At 57.7% G+C, this 12,035-nt stretch overlaps 1 protein-coding gene across 2 annotated transcripts; it reads right to left on the bottom strand.

The window, feature by feature from the left end:
* Window positions 1–1,058: 1,058 nt before the first annotated feature.
* On the bottom strand, window positions 1,059–4,651 carry DPP7 (dipeptidyl peptidase 7). Of its 2 annotated transcripts, XM_028094638.1 has the most exons (13): window positions 4,548–4,651; window positions 4,361–4,474; window positions 4,142–4,281; window positions 3,902–4,065; window positions 3,580–3,715; window positions 3,431–3,512; window positions 3,156–3,322; window positions 2,889–2,949; window positions 2,509–2,627; window positions 2,259–2,415; window positions 2,069–2,133; window positions 1,498–1,568; window positions 1,059–1,381 (listed from the first exon to the last, which is right to left on the bottom strand). In XM_028094638.1, exons 1-13 carry the CDS (start codon window positions 4,627–4,629, stop codon window positions 1,246–1,248), a joined length of 1,494 nt encoding a protein of 497 aa, XP_027950439.1. In that variant the 5' UTR covers window positions 4,630–4,651; the 3' UTR covers window positions 1,059–1,245. The 2 variants fall into 2 exon arrangements, with proteins under 2 accessions (XP_027950439.1, XP_087875056.1); XM_088018930.1 differs by lacking the exons at window positions 1,059–1,381; window positions 1,498–1,568 and adding an exon at window positions 1,575–1,797 and having other exon boundaries at window positions 1,984–2,133.
* Between the last annotated feature and the right edge of the window lie 7,384 nt (window positions 4,652–12,035).

The following is a 12,035-nucleotide window of genomic DNA, read 5'->3' as shown; positions in this document are numbered from 1 at the left end:
CGTGCCCTGACCCGAGGGTCTGGGGGGGCGCCTGTGACCCCCTGCGCATCCGGGCACCTGGTGGGCTGTGGTGTTTACACGTTGGACTCAGGGATCCCCCCTGGCCCTGCAGGGGCTGGGAGGGGCGGGTGGGCGAGTTCGTCCTGCCTCTGGACCGCCTGCTAGAATGGACCATAAAGTAGATTTGCGCTGACGTTGTCACGTGTGAGACCCCGTGTTTCCTCAGCCCTGGTCGGAGTCCCAGCCGCTGTGGTAGCCACAGCTCGTGCTCTCTGCTTGGAAGTCAGGTCTCCGCCGTGACAGGCAGCCTGGGGACCCGGGCCCGTGCGGGTGGACATGGAGTCCCTGCTCCTGCAGGAGAGAACACCCTGCCCGTCCGTCCTGCGGGGCTTGTGTCCTGGGCTCCGTGTCCACAGGTGGAGGTGTGCCTGTCTCTGCCCCAGGAGCCTGCCGCTTCCCTCCCTGAGCCCTGATTTGGGGCGCTTTTCCAGAGACGAACCTTGGCGTCTGGGGGGGAGCCTGCTCCCTCGGACCAGGTGGCCCCCAGGACGGGCGCAGGTCCTCCCTCTGACACTCCTGAGCAGCCCAGTTCCCTTGTCATTTCTAGAAGATCCTCTTTCCCAGAGCCGCAGGGCCTGTCCCGCTGGTGGACGCTGACTCTGCGGAGGCCCGGGCTCCCCGTGCCCGGCAGGACCTGGGTTCTGGCCGTGCTCCCTCGTGTTCCAGCACCTCGGGTGTCCAGTGGCCGCCCCTGGGGCTGCCTTCCACCCTTGACCCACTACCACGCCTGGAACGGGGTGTAGGGCCTTTCTTCCAAGTGGGCTCCGTCCCCCCACATTGCTGCCCGCAGCTCCTCTGTGCCCATGGGCGGGACAGGGCAGGTGCCTACCCTGGGGGTGGAGCTGTGGGCCCAGGTCCCTTCCATGCCCGGGGTCCGGCCCCCAGAGGCCCGGCTGGGGTAGCAGGTGGAGCACCGCATCCCTCAGTGAGGCTGCCTGGAGGACACTTGGGCTGGCCACAGGGTACCCCCACCCCATGCCCTGAGACCACACAGAAACTGAGGGCTCGGGTTTATTCAGTGCAAGGCTGGTTTGGGCGGCTGTGCAGTGTGTTCACCACGTCTGCTCCCTTAGTTCGCACCACACGTGGCTGGACACTGCTTCAGACCCTCCGTCGGCCACGGCCGCTCGCCTCCAGAGCCCTCTGAGATGCTGGCCTCTCTGGTCCTGGGCTGGGGAGCGCTCCTCAGCCCCCGTGTCCCCCACGCCGGGCCATCTGCATCCACTGTTCGCGTCTGGCTGCTTCCACCCACTCACGGATGAGCCTGGCCTCGAACGTGCGAGCCTCCCGGACAGACGCAGGGTCTTCTGGGTGAGACGCTCTAAGGGGAAGGCATGGGGGCCTCAGCTGGGCAGCAGACCGAGCTTTGCCCCACCCCGGCCCATGTCCAGCCACTGGCCTGGGCCACCCGCAGCACCCCTCCCGGCAGGACCGTACCTGAGGTCTAGGTGATGGGCTCCCCCCCGGATGGTGATGGCGAGGACCGACGTGCTCAGGTTCCTCCGGATCTGTCGAGGACATCCCACAGCCGCCCGGTGTGCTCTGAGCCACGGCCGCCCCACCCCTGCCCACCCGTGCAGCCTGCAGTGGGGCTGCATGTCCAGCTCGGGGTGCCGCTGAGGCAGGAACGAGCGGCCTCATTTGGGTGCCTGACGTCAGTTCACACTAAGAAGTCGGGGAGGGGACATCTGGGGGCTCGGTCCGTTAAGCGTCCAAGTCTGGATGTCAGCTCAGGTCCTGTGGGGTCGTGGGATTGCGCCCCGTGGCAGGCCCGGTGCTCAGCAGGGATTCTGCCCGAGATTCTCCCCCTCCCTCTGCCCGCTCCCCCCAGAGGAAGTCCAAGGGGAAGAACCCTCAAAGGGAGGAGGAGATGAAGTTAGAAAATGAAGGCCACACAGAAGCCAGGTGTGGAGGGTGGCTGACCGAGAGGGAGGGTCCTGCTCGGGCCCCCCGCCAAGAGCCAAGAGGAGCCAAGAGCACCCGCAGCAGCTCCCAGGCCGGGCCTCACCCCGCCCCCTGCCCAGGGGTCCAGGTCACCGTTGGAGAAGAGGATGTTGCTGGCAGCTTTCAGGTCTGAAAGGGACAGACATGGAAGTGGAGACTGGGCCCAGCTGCCCCGATCTGAGCCGTGGCCCAGATCAGGGGAGCCGAGTCCGCGTGGGGCACAGGGAAGGGGGCTGCCATCCCGAGAGCCACACCGTCCCCGCCGAAGCTGGTGTGCAGCCAGTCCCTCCGGGGCCACACGCCCCACGTGTCCAGGCAGTACTGCCGGCGGAGGGCCTCGGTGAAGGACAGCTCAGGAAAGAGGTCTGTCACGTTGTTGCTGGAAAACGTCAGGTTGATCTCGGTGCAGGCCTGTGGGATGCCCCACACCAGGGTCAGGCGGGCGGAGTGGGGCGCATCCGGCACCTCCGTCCCGGGCAGTCCTGGGCGGCCAGCACCCCCTACCTGGTAGTCCCAGGCCCTGGCATTGGGGCCGGAGCCACAGCCCGTGGGGTCTGCGCAAGCCTGGTACTGCAGGTAGATGTCGAAGCAGGGCGCTGTGCCCGAGGAGTTGTACACCAGGCCTGGCGGACAGGGGCCCGGGAGCTCCTGGGGTCTGTGCCGGCGGCTCCTGACCACCCCCCCATGCCCTCCTCCCAGCAGGGCAGGTCGTGGCGGGGCGTGCTGCCCGCCCCGCCTGGACCTTTCAGAGAACCTGTGGAGCAGAGCCCTCAGGCCGGGCCAGGGACTGTCCGGGGACATCAGTGCTCCTTGCCTGCACGTGGCCCGCACCCCCAAGCCATGTCTACCCCCACACTTGGTGCTGGGCTGAGGGGCAGACGCACCAGCCAGTGTTCCCAGCCCCTTGATCCTCTGGCTCTCGCTCAGCAGCCGGTCACAGCCAACCTAGGGATGCCAACCAAAGACCCCCACTTGGCCTGCAGCCCCCTCGCAGCCCACCCTTCCCTGGTCCCGGGCCCCAGAGTGGCTGCGAGTCTCTTGGGCTGACCAGCACTGGCCAGCCCACGGCAGCTGGGCCCTTCTCTGTCCACGGACGCTGCCCTCCCCAGACCCCAGGCAGCGTCTCCTTATGCCGGGAGCAGCTGTGTTGCCTTGACTGGGTTGGCAGGAAGGTGCCCGATGAAGTCGGTGGGGTATGGGTAGTCCATCATGGCCAGCACGGTGAAGGCATTGCGGGCGAACCCAAAGAGCTGGGTCAGGTCCTCCCAGCTGGACAGGCGCTGGCAGGTGCCGAACTCCCGGCTGACTGTGTCATGGGCTGCCAGGAGGAGGTGGGACAACGGTCTCTGGAGGCTGCTGGTGGGCGTGGGGCGGGGGCCAGAGGGAGGGGAGGGCTGGTCCGCAGCTCGCGGGCGGGCTTTCTCACCTCCCTGTAAGAACAGGTCCTTGATCTGCCGGAACGCGTCCCGCACGCCCTGGGCACACTTGGGACTCTGGCCCTCGAAGTCCTGGAGAGAGAAGGGTTGTGGCTGCCACAGCCCGGCCCGGCCCCGGGGCCCCCGAACCCTCACTCACCGCTGAGACATCCCGGAAGAACTGGTAGGAGTCGCCGAGGCCGGCCACAGACACGACGGGCGCACTGGCCGCGAGCGCGCCGGCCACGAGATGGGGGTACTTGATCCTCATGTAGGCGCTGAGCATCCCCCCGTAGCTGGGCGGGCACACAGGGTGGGGGCTGGGGCCACAGCCTCCCCAGGACGCCCCTCAGCTCTCCCTCCCCAGAGCCCACCGTGCCCCCGGGAGGCCCTGCCACTTCCGTCCCACAGAAATTCCGGCCCTGGGGCCAAGCACATGTGTGCGGCTCAGGGAGAAGTGAGTGAGCTGGGCGAGGACCCACCTGCCACCGAAGGCGATGGCGGGGCTGTCCTGGGCCCCGAGGTCCCGCCGCAGTGTGCTGAGCAGCCTCGCGAAGTCGGCCAGGGCCTGTTCCACGGTGAGCAGCTCCGTGTGCCCGCGCCGTGTGGACTGCTCGCCGAACGGGAGCGACTTCCCGTAGTAGCGCTGCAGGCGGGTGCCGGTGGGACTGAGCGCCCCCCCCATGCCCGCCCTCCCCGCCCGCGCCGCCACCGGTACCCACGTGCTCCGCGAAGACGACCAGAGCCTCCTGCTGTACCGCCAGCTCCAGGATGAACCCCGAGTTGTTGGCAAAGGACCACACGTCCCCCTCGTTGCCCGTGTAGAAGAATATGGGCCCCCTGCCCCTCTTCCAGAACTTCTCTGTCGGGCGGAGGCAGGAAGGGGTGGGTGAGGCACGGGGCAGCACCCTAGGGCCCCGGGACCCCCAGGGCGACCTCACCTGACACCAGGAACCGCTGGGGGAAGGTCTTGTTGCCAAACCTCTCGAAGTTGAAATGGTCCAGAAGCTGCTCAAAGTAGCCCTCCCGAAAGTCGCTCCCCGGTACCCTGTGGGCTGCAGGGGTGCGGTGCTCAGCGCGCGGGGCACACCGGACAGGGTGGGGGGACGCCCGCGGGCCCGCACTCACCCCTGGCCCCCAGGCTGTGCAGCCCCAGCCCCAGCAGCAGGCTCAGGGCCCAGGGCAGGGCCGGCCGGAGCTGGGCGCCCATCTCTGCTCGGCCGCGGGGCACGGTCACATGACTGGCAGGCGGCCCTCACGTGACAGCCCGAGCGGTCTGTGCGCTGGGGAACTTCCGCGCCTCCATCGGCTCCTGGGGCCTTTCGTCCCCGCCTCGAGGTTCCTACCACCCACTGTGTTGCCACGGAGACAGTCGCCGTGGGGACGCTGGAAGCGGAAATCGGCTCGAGGACCTGGTCCTGGGACAGAGGATGTGTGCCCAGCCACCTGTCCTCCAGGGGCCACTGCCCAGGCCCGGGCGCCCCGCGCAGGGAGAGCCACACAGAGGCAACAGGGAGGCAGGAGGGTCCCCACTGGCTGTCCAGGCTGCTCCTCTCGGCGCCTCCCAGCCTCCGGGCCCCACGGTGCCGTCCTGGGCTGACCCCGGAGGAGGAGAGGAGGAACCTTGGGAAGATGGGGCAGCAGCGGGAAGGAGGGGTCTCAGGCAGAAGGCCAGCAGACCTGCAGAAAGGGCTTGTCCAAGTGACGGGGGCGAGGGGGGGGGGCGGCTCACAGCTGCAGCAGGGGGGCGGCCGGGCAGGCAGGGGCAGTGCAGGGATGTGGCTGCTGAGAGCCGCTGGGAGCTGGGACCCTCTCGCCCACCCCCCTGCCCCCTGCTGCTCCCTTTGATGAAGGATAGGCTGGCAGGATGAGGGGTCCTGGCCCGAAGCGGAAACCACCCTTAAAAGGATTTTACACCCACCCTGCAAGGAACCCTCCAGCCTTCCCCACCCGAGAGATGACAGGAACCTGATTGCATGACAGGTTGTCCGCCAGCAAGCCCACTGAAACTCCGGTGGCTTTGTCCTCCATCACTCGATAAACCTTGCTTCCTGGCCCACTACCCTGGGTGGTCTCCTTCTCCATTCTTTGCAGCGGTGTGACCAAGAACTACAGAAAATCCTGCAACACCTTCACTGGTCCCTTAGTCAGAGGGGGCCAGGATGTGCCCGGACACCGCAGGGGCCCCCTCTCCCCCAGCAGCCAGCCTGGGCCCAGGTCAGGGGCCAGAGCCGCAGAACCACCCCTGCCCCGGGCTGCGGGGGGGGGGGGGGCCGGCCGGCCCCACTCTGCACACCATCCCTGGCCTGCACAACCTCCAGGCTCCGCCCGGGCCCCGCCTGCCTGGTGCTGGGACACGACTGGGCTGGGGTCCAGCACTTGGCTGCAGGCTGGGAACCCAGGACAGGCCCGGACTGAGCAGGGAGGACCTCACATTGTTGCAAGACGGTCACTGTGGCAACCAGCATGGTGACAATGGCTATCCACTGTGTCACACCACCGCATGGGTGTGGGCCCCCATGGTCACCGAGTGCCACACCACACACTCCAGAGTCCCTGCCCCCACCCCTATGGCCCCGTGTCCCTGCCCCCGTCCCTGTGCCCATGTCCTGTCAATGCCCCTATGTCCCTGTGTCTCCTGTAACCCTGTGCCCCCGTGCCCCTCGCCCTCTATGCCCACCCTTGTGCCCCCCGTCCCGTGTCTGTGCCCCTGTGCCCGTGCCCCTGTGCCCCTCGCCCTCTGTGCCCACCCTTGTGCCCCCCATCCCGTGTCTGTGCCCCTGTGCCCCCGTGCCCCTCGCCCTCTGTGCCCACCCTTGTGCCCCCCGTCCCGTGTCTGTGCCCCTGTGCCCGTGCCCCCGTGCCCCTCGCCCTCTGTGCCCACCCTTGTGCCCCCCGTCCCGTGTCTGTGCCCCTGTGCCCGTGCCCCCGTGCCCCTCGCCCTCTGTGCCCACCCTTGTGCCCCCCGTCCCGTGTCTGTGCCCCTGTGCCCGTGCCCCCGTGCCCCTCGCCCTCTGTGCCCACCCTTGTGCCCCCGTCCCGTGTCTGTGCCCCTGTGCCCGTGCCCCCGTGCCCCTCGCCCTCTGTGCCCACCCTTGTGCCCCCCGTCCCGTGTCTGTGCCCCCGTCCCGTGTCTGTGCCCCCGTCCCGTGTCGTGCCCCCATCCCCGTGCCCCCGTGCCCACGTGTCAGGTCCCCCCGTCCTGTCTCTGTGCCCCCAGGCTCCCGTGTCCCCGTGTCACTGTTCCTGCGTCCTCGGGCCCGCACCCAGGGCTGTCTGTCCTGTGTTGAGTAGAGAGCAGCCCTGCAGGGTAGAGGCCAGGACGAGACGCAAGGACTCGCAGCTCCTTCGCCCTGGACGGCAGCTTCTCCTCAGGCTGGTCCTACCCGCATCCCCTCCTCTTAACCCAGACACCCGACCCTAACACCCCAACTGCAGACCTGCCGTGCTCTCCCCTCCACACCCTCCAGGCAGCTCCTCCGTGCCTGGGCAGCACCGGGAAGGCCCAGACAGGTGCATTCTGATGCCCTCTGACTGTCCTGCCACAGCCGGTGGCCCTGAGCATGCGGGTACGTCTGGGGGTCCAGAAACGCCCCTCCCAACTTCCTGGGGGGCCAACTTTAGGGGCCAAGGCTGGGTCTCGAGTCCCCCTCCAAAGCCCACAGGTTTGGGGAGCCAGGCGCAGTCGCTCACTGCCACCTGCTCTGCCCCTTGTCGCCATCAAAGCTGGGGCTAGGAGGCAGGAGCCTCCACAGAGGTCCCCGTCCTCCGGGCTCTGGCCGTGCCGCACCCCAAGTCAGGGGCGCATTGGTGTGTGCGCTCAGTTACACACACTACATGATGTGCCCTTTGCTGTCCTAAAAGGTGCTTTTATTTGTCCTCATGCGTTCATTTTCTGTTGAGTTTTAGAAATTTTTAAAGACATACACAAATCCTTTATCAGATATGTAGTTTACAAATACTTCCTCCCATTCTGTGGGTGTTTTTCTTTTCACTGTTGACGGTGTCCTTTGATGCACAGAAGTTTTTGATTAAGTCCAACTTGTTTGGTGCTCATGTTGCTGCCGTCTCATCTTAGAATCTTCTCCAGTGCGCTGGAGACGCCCCTGTGTTGTTCCTAGGAGTTTTATGGTTTTTAGCTCTTTGGGTCACTGATTAATTTTTAGTTAATTTTTTGTATGTGATATGAAGTAGGGGTCCAACTTTATCCTTTGCATTTCAAAATCCAGTTTTCCCATCACCATTAGTTGAAGACATCATTCTTTTCCCCGCTGAGTAAACCTCCCGCCCTTGCAAAAAATCAATTGGCCATATAGGTATGTGTTGATTCCTGGACTTTCCCTTCACGGACATGGGTCCGTGTGTCTGTCCTTCTGCCAGCACCACACTGGCCTGCATACCGCACCTTGTAGTAAGTTTTTAAATTGGACGATGTGTGCCCTCTAACTTTGTTCCTTTTCAAGAATATTTTGGCTATTTGGGGCTCCTTGCAATTCCATATGCATTTGAGGATTGACTTTTCCATTTCAGTGAAAAAGACTGCTGGAATTTTAATAGGGATTGCACTGAATCTGTAAATCACTTTGTCTAGTGTTGACATCTTAAAATTAAGCATCCCTATCCATGAACAAAAGGTATTTTTCCACTTATTTAGGTCTTAATTTCTTTTAGCAGTGTTTTGTGGTTTTCAGTGTACATCACTTCCTTCGTCAAATTTATCCCTATTTATTCTGTTAGATGTTCTTTTTTTTTTTTTAAGGTAAAGTCTACACCCAATGTGGGGCTCGAACTCATGACCCTAAGATCGAGAGTCGCATGCTCTGCTGACTAAACCAGCCAGGCGCCCCAGTTCCACATGTAATTTAAATGGAAGTGCTTTCTGAACTTCCTTTTCAGACTGTTCATTGCAGGTGCATAGGAATATAACATTTTTTTTTAAGTTTCTTCATCATCTTCTCTTTCTCCTTTTTTTAAATAAAGATTTTATTTATTTATTTGAGAGAGAGAGAAAGTGAGAGAGAGCATGAGAGGGGAGAGGGTCAGAGGGAGAAGCAGACTCCCCGCTGAGCGGGGAGCCCGATGTGGGACTCGATCCCAGGACTCCAGGATCATGACCTGAGCTGAAGGCAGTCGCTTAACCAACTGAGCCACCCAGGCGCCCAGGAATATAACATTTTTATTGCTGATCTAGTGCCTTGCAGCTTTCCTGAATTTTTTTTTAAAGATTTTATTTATTTGAGAGAGAGAGAGAGAATGAGAGATAGAGAGCACGAGAGGGAAGAGGGTCCGAGGGAGAAGCAGACTCCCTGCTGAGCAGGGAGCCCGATGCGGGACTCGATCCCAAGACTCCAGGATTATGACCTGAACCGAAGGCGGTCACTTAACCAACTGAGCCACCCAGGCGCCCTCCTGAATTTATTAGCTCTAGTAGGGTTCTTGTGAACCCTTTGGGATTTTCTATATCAGGGTCATATCGTGTATGAATAGAGATAGTGCTACTTCTTTCTCTGCGATTCAAATGCCTTTTATTTCTAGCAGCAGTGAAAGCGGGTATCCTGGTCTTATTCCTGGTCTTAGAGGAAAAGCTTTGTCCTTCACTATTGAATATGATGTTGGCTGTGGGTTCTTCATAAATGTCCTTTATCATGTTGAAGAAGTTCCCTTCTACTCATAGTTTCCTGAGTGTTTCTACCATGAAAGGGTGTTGGCTTTTGTCAAATCAATTGCGGTGATCGTGTATTTTTCCCATTGTTCTATTAACGTAGTGTACTACTTGATTGTTCCTTTTTCCTCTAAGAGCCTGCCTTCTCTCATTCAGCACAATGTCCCTAAGGTCCATGCAAGTTGTTTGTATCAACAGCTCATTTCTTTGATTCCCTTATATTGAACCACCCTTGCATTTATCCTGAGATAAATTCCATTTGATCCTGGTGTAAAATCTTTTAAATATATTGTTGGATTTGATGTGTATCTTGCTAAGATTTTTGCATCATTATGCATAAGGAATATGGGTTTGTAGTCTTTTTATTGAAATGTATCTGGTTTTGATATCAAGGTAATATTGGTCTCACAGAATGGATTAGAGTGTTCCCTCCTCTCTATTTTCCGGAAAAGTTTGAGAAGGATTGGTGTTAACTCTCTAAAAAATTGTGTTTTGTTTTTAAGATGTTATTTATTTATTTGACAGAGAGACAGCAAGAAAGGGAACACAAGCAGGGGGAGTGGGAGAGGGAGAAGCAGGCTTCCCGCTGAGCAGGGAGCCCCGATGCTCCCCTAAAAAATTGTTTTTAAAAATATTTTTAAAGTAATCTCTACACCCAACGTGGGGCTTAAAATCACAATCCCGAGATCAAGAGTTGCACACTCTGACTGAGGCAGCTGGGTGCCCCAACTCTTAAAATGTCTGGTAAAACTCACCAGTGAAGCCATATGGTCCCTGGCTTTTTTTTCTTTTTTTCTTAAACTATTGTTTCAATCTGTTTGTTCTAAGTCTTTTGAAATTTCCTATATCATCTCTTGAGCTAATTTAGGTAATTCCTGTATTTCTGGTAATTTGTCCATTTTAAAAAGATTATCAAATTTGTTGTACAATTTTTTTAAAGATTTTATTTATTCATGAGAGACAGAGAGAGAGAGAGAGAGGCGAGGGAGAAGCAGGCTCCCAAGGAGCAGGGAGCCCGATGCGGGACCCGATCCCAGGACCCTGGGATCATGACCTGAGCTGAAGGCAGACGCTTAACCATCTGAGCCACCCAGGCGCCCTGTTGTACAATTTTTTATGTTTCTTCTAATCCTTTTCACTTCTATAAGGCTACCAGTAATGCCCCTGCTTACATTTCTGATTTTAGTTATTTGCCTTCCTGCCTTTTGTTGTCACTTTAAAGATTTATCAATTTTGTTGATATTTTCAAAGAACCAACTTTCAGGGGCGCCTGGGCGGCTCAGCCGTTGGGCATCGGCCTTCGGCTCAGGTCAAGGTCCCAGGGTCCTGGGATCGAGCCCCGCATCGGGCTCCCTGCTCAGTGGGAAGCCTGCTTCTCCCTCTCCCACTCCCCCTGCTTGTGTTCCCTCTCTCGCTGTGTCTCTCTGTCAAATAAATAAAATCTTAAAAAAACAAAAAAACACCAACTTCTAGTTTTGCGGACCGTCTGTTGTTTTCCTCCACCTTACCTCCATTCTGCTCTATTATTTCCTTTGTTCTGCAAGCTCTGGGTTGTTTGCTCTTCTTTTCCTAGTTCCTCAAGGTGCACAGTTTGGTATTAATCTGAGATCTTTCTTCCTTTATTATTAAGTAAACTCTATGCCCAATGTGGGGCTTGAACTCACAACCCTGAAATCAGGGGTCACATGTTCCATTGACTGAGCCAGTCGGGAACCCAGTTTCTTCTTTCTCTTAAATGTAGGCATTTAAAGTTATAAATTTATATTTGAGCACAGCCTTTTCTGCATCCCATAAATTCTGTACTTGTGCTTTCACTTTCATAGATCTCAGAATTTTAAAAATTTCCCTTCTTTCTTCTCTGACCCATTGAGTGTGTTAACTTCCACACATTTTATGAATTTGCCTGTTTTCTCTGTTATTTGCCCTCTGATTTCTGGCTTCATTCCACTGTGGCTCAAAGACATTATTTTTCTAATTTTTAAAAATACATGAATACTTGTTTGGTGTCCTACCATCTGGTGTGTCCTGGAGAACGTTCCATGTGCACTTGAGGAGAGCACATCCTACTGTTGTTCAGGCCGTGTCCACGTCTGTTGGGTTGAGCGAGTTTATGGTGCTGTTTGCGTCCTTGACTTCCTTACTGATCTTCCGCTAGGTGTTCCATCCATTCTGGAGAGTGAGGAATGAAGAATGCACCTGCCTCCGCACGCCTGGCTCTTTTTCAGCTGTCCCTTTGCTTCACGGGCTGTGGGACTCTGCAGTCGGGTGCACACACAACTTCATCCATCTTTTTATCTTTTTACCCCCATGAAAAATCTTATTTGTTCAAATAGAAACTGAGCGGCACGTGTCCGTACCTCTTGTCAGCAGCTTCTGGACTGCAGTCTATTCTGTGGTAGAAGCAGGGCCATAGCGGCTCTCGGGTCACGACGGACATGGAGCATCTTTCATCACCCTTGTACCTCTGATCTGCTTGCATCTTTGGAACCACATTGAGCCTCTCCTGGGCAGCAGAGTGGGATTTTATCTTAATCCATTCTACCAATCTCTGATTTTGGAGTTTCCCCCATTTTCATTTAAGGCAGTTACCAGTGAGACTTCTATCACCTCGCTCTTGTTTTCTGTGTTATGCCTTCTTTGTCCTTCATTTCCTCCATGAACTTTAAAAAAAATTTTTTACGGAAACTTTTCGAGTCCCTTCTCATTTCCCTTTGCATGGATCTTTTAGATATTGTCACTGTGGCGTGGAGGTGAAATTTAACGTCCTCAGTTCCTAACAGTGTACTTCAAATGGACACCAACTTCACACACTAACACACGTAAACGATCACTTCAACAGCTCCAAGCTACCCCCTTACATCATCGTCATCACAAATTATACTGTGGGCCCCCACATGTAAATTTCTTTTCTTTTCTTTATTTATTTGAGAGAGCGAGAATGAGAGAGCGCACAT

Source organism: Eumetopias jubatus, unplaced genomic scaffold (genome assembly GCF_037043125.1).
Source record: "Eumetopias jubatus isolate StellerSeaLion01/CBP00866 unplaced genomic scaffold, mEumJub1_p1.0 scaffold_15, whole genome shotgun sequence".
NCBI lineage: Eukaryota > Metazoa > Chordata > Mammalia > Carnivora > Otariidae > Eumetopias > Eumetopias jubatus.
Note: the sequence above shows the minus strand (reverse complement) of the source record. Positions and strands in the feature narration are given on the sequence as shown.

What these genes read in the sequence shown, in the direction of transcription:
- DPP7 (XM_028094638.1), bottom strand. Translation starts at nt 4,629, where the DNA reads ATGGGCGCCCAGCTCCGGCCGGCCCTGCCCTGGGCCCTGAGCCTGCTG. An exon ending in CCAGCGGTTCCTGGTGTCAG is followed by an intron (nt 4,282 to 4,360) that starts GTGAGGTCGCCC and finishes TCCGCCCGACAG; the next exon opens with AGAAGTTCTGGAAGAGGGGC. An exon ending in GCCCATCACCTAGACCTCAG is followed by an intron (nt 1,382 to 1,497) that starts GTACGGTCCTGC and finishes CCTTCCCCTTAG; the next exon opens with AGCGTCTCACCCAGAAGACC.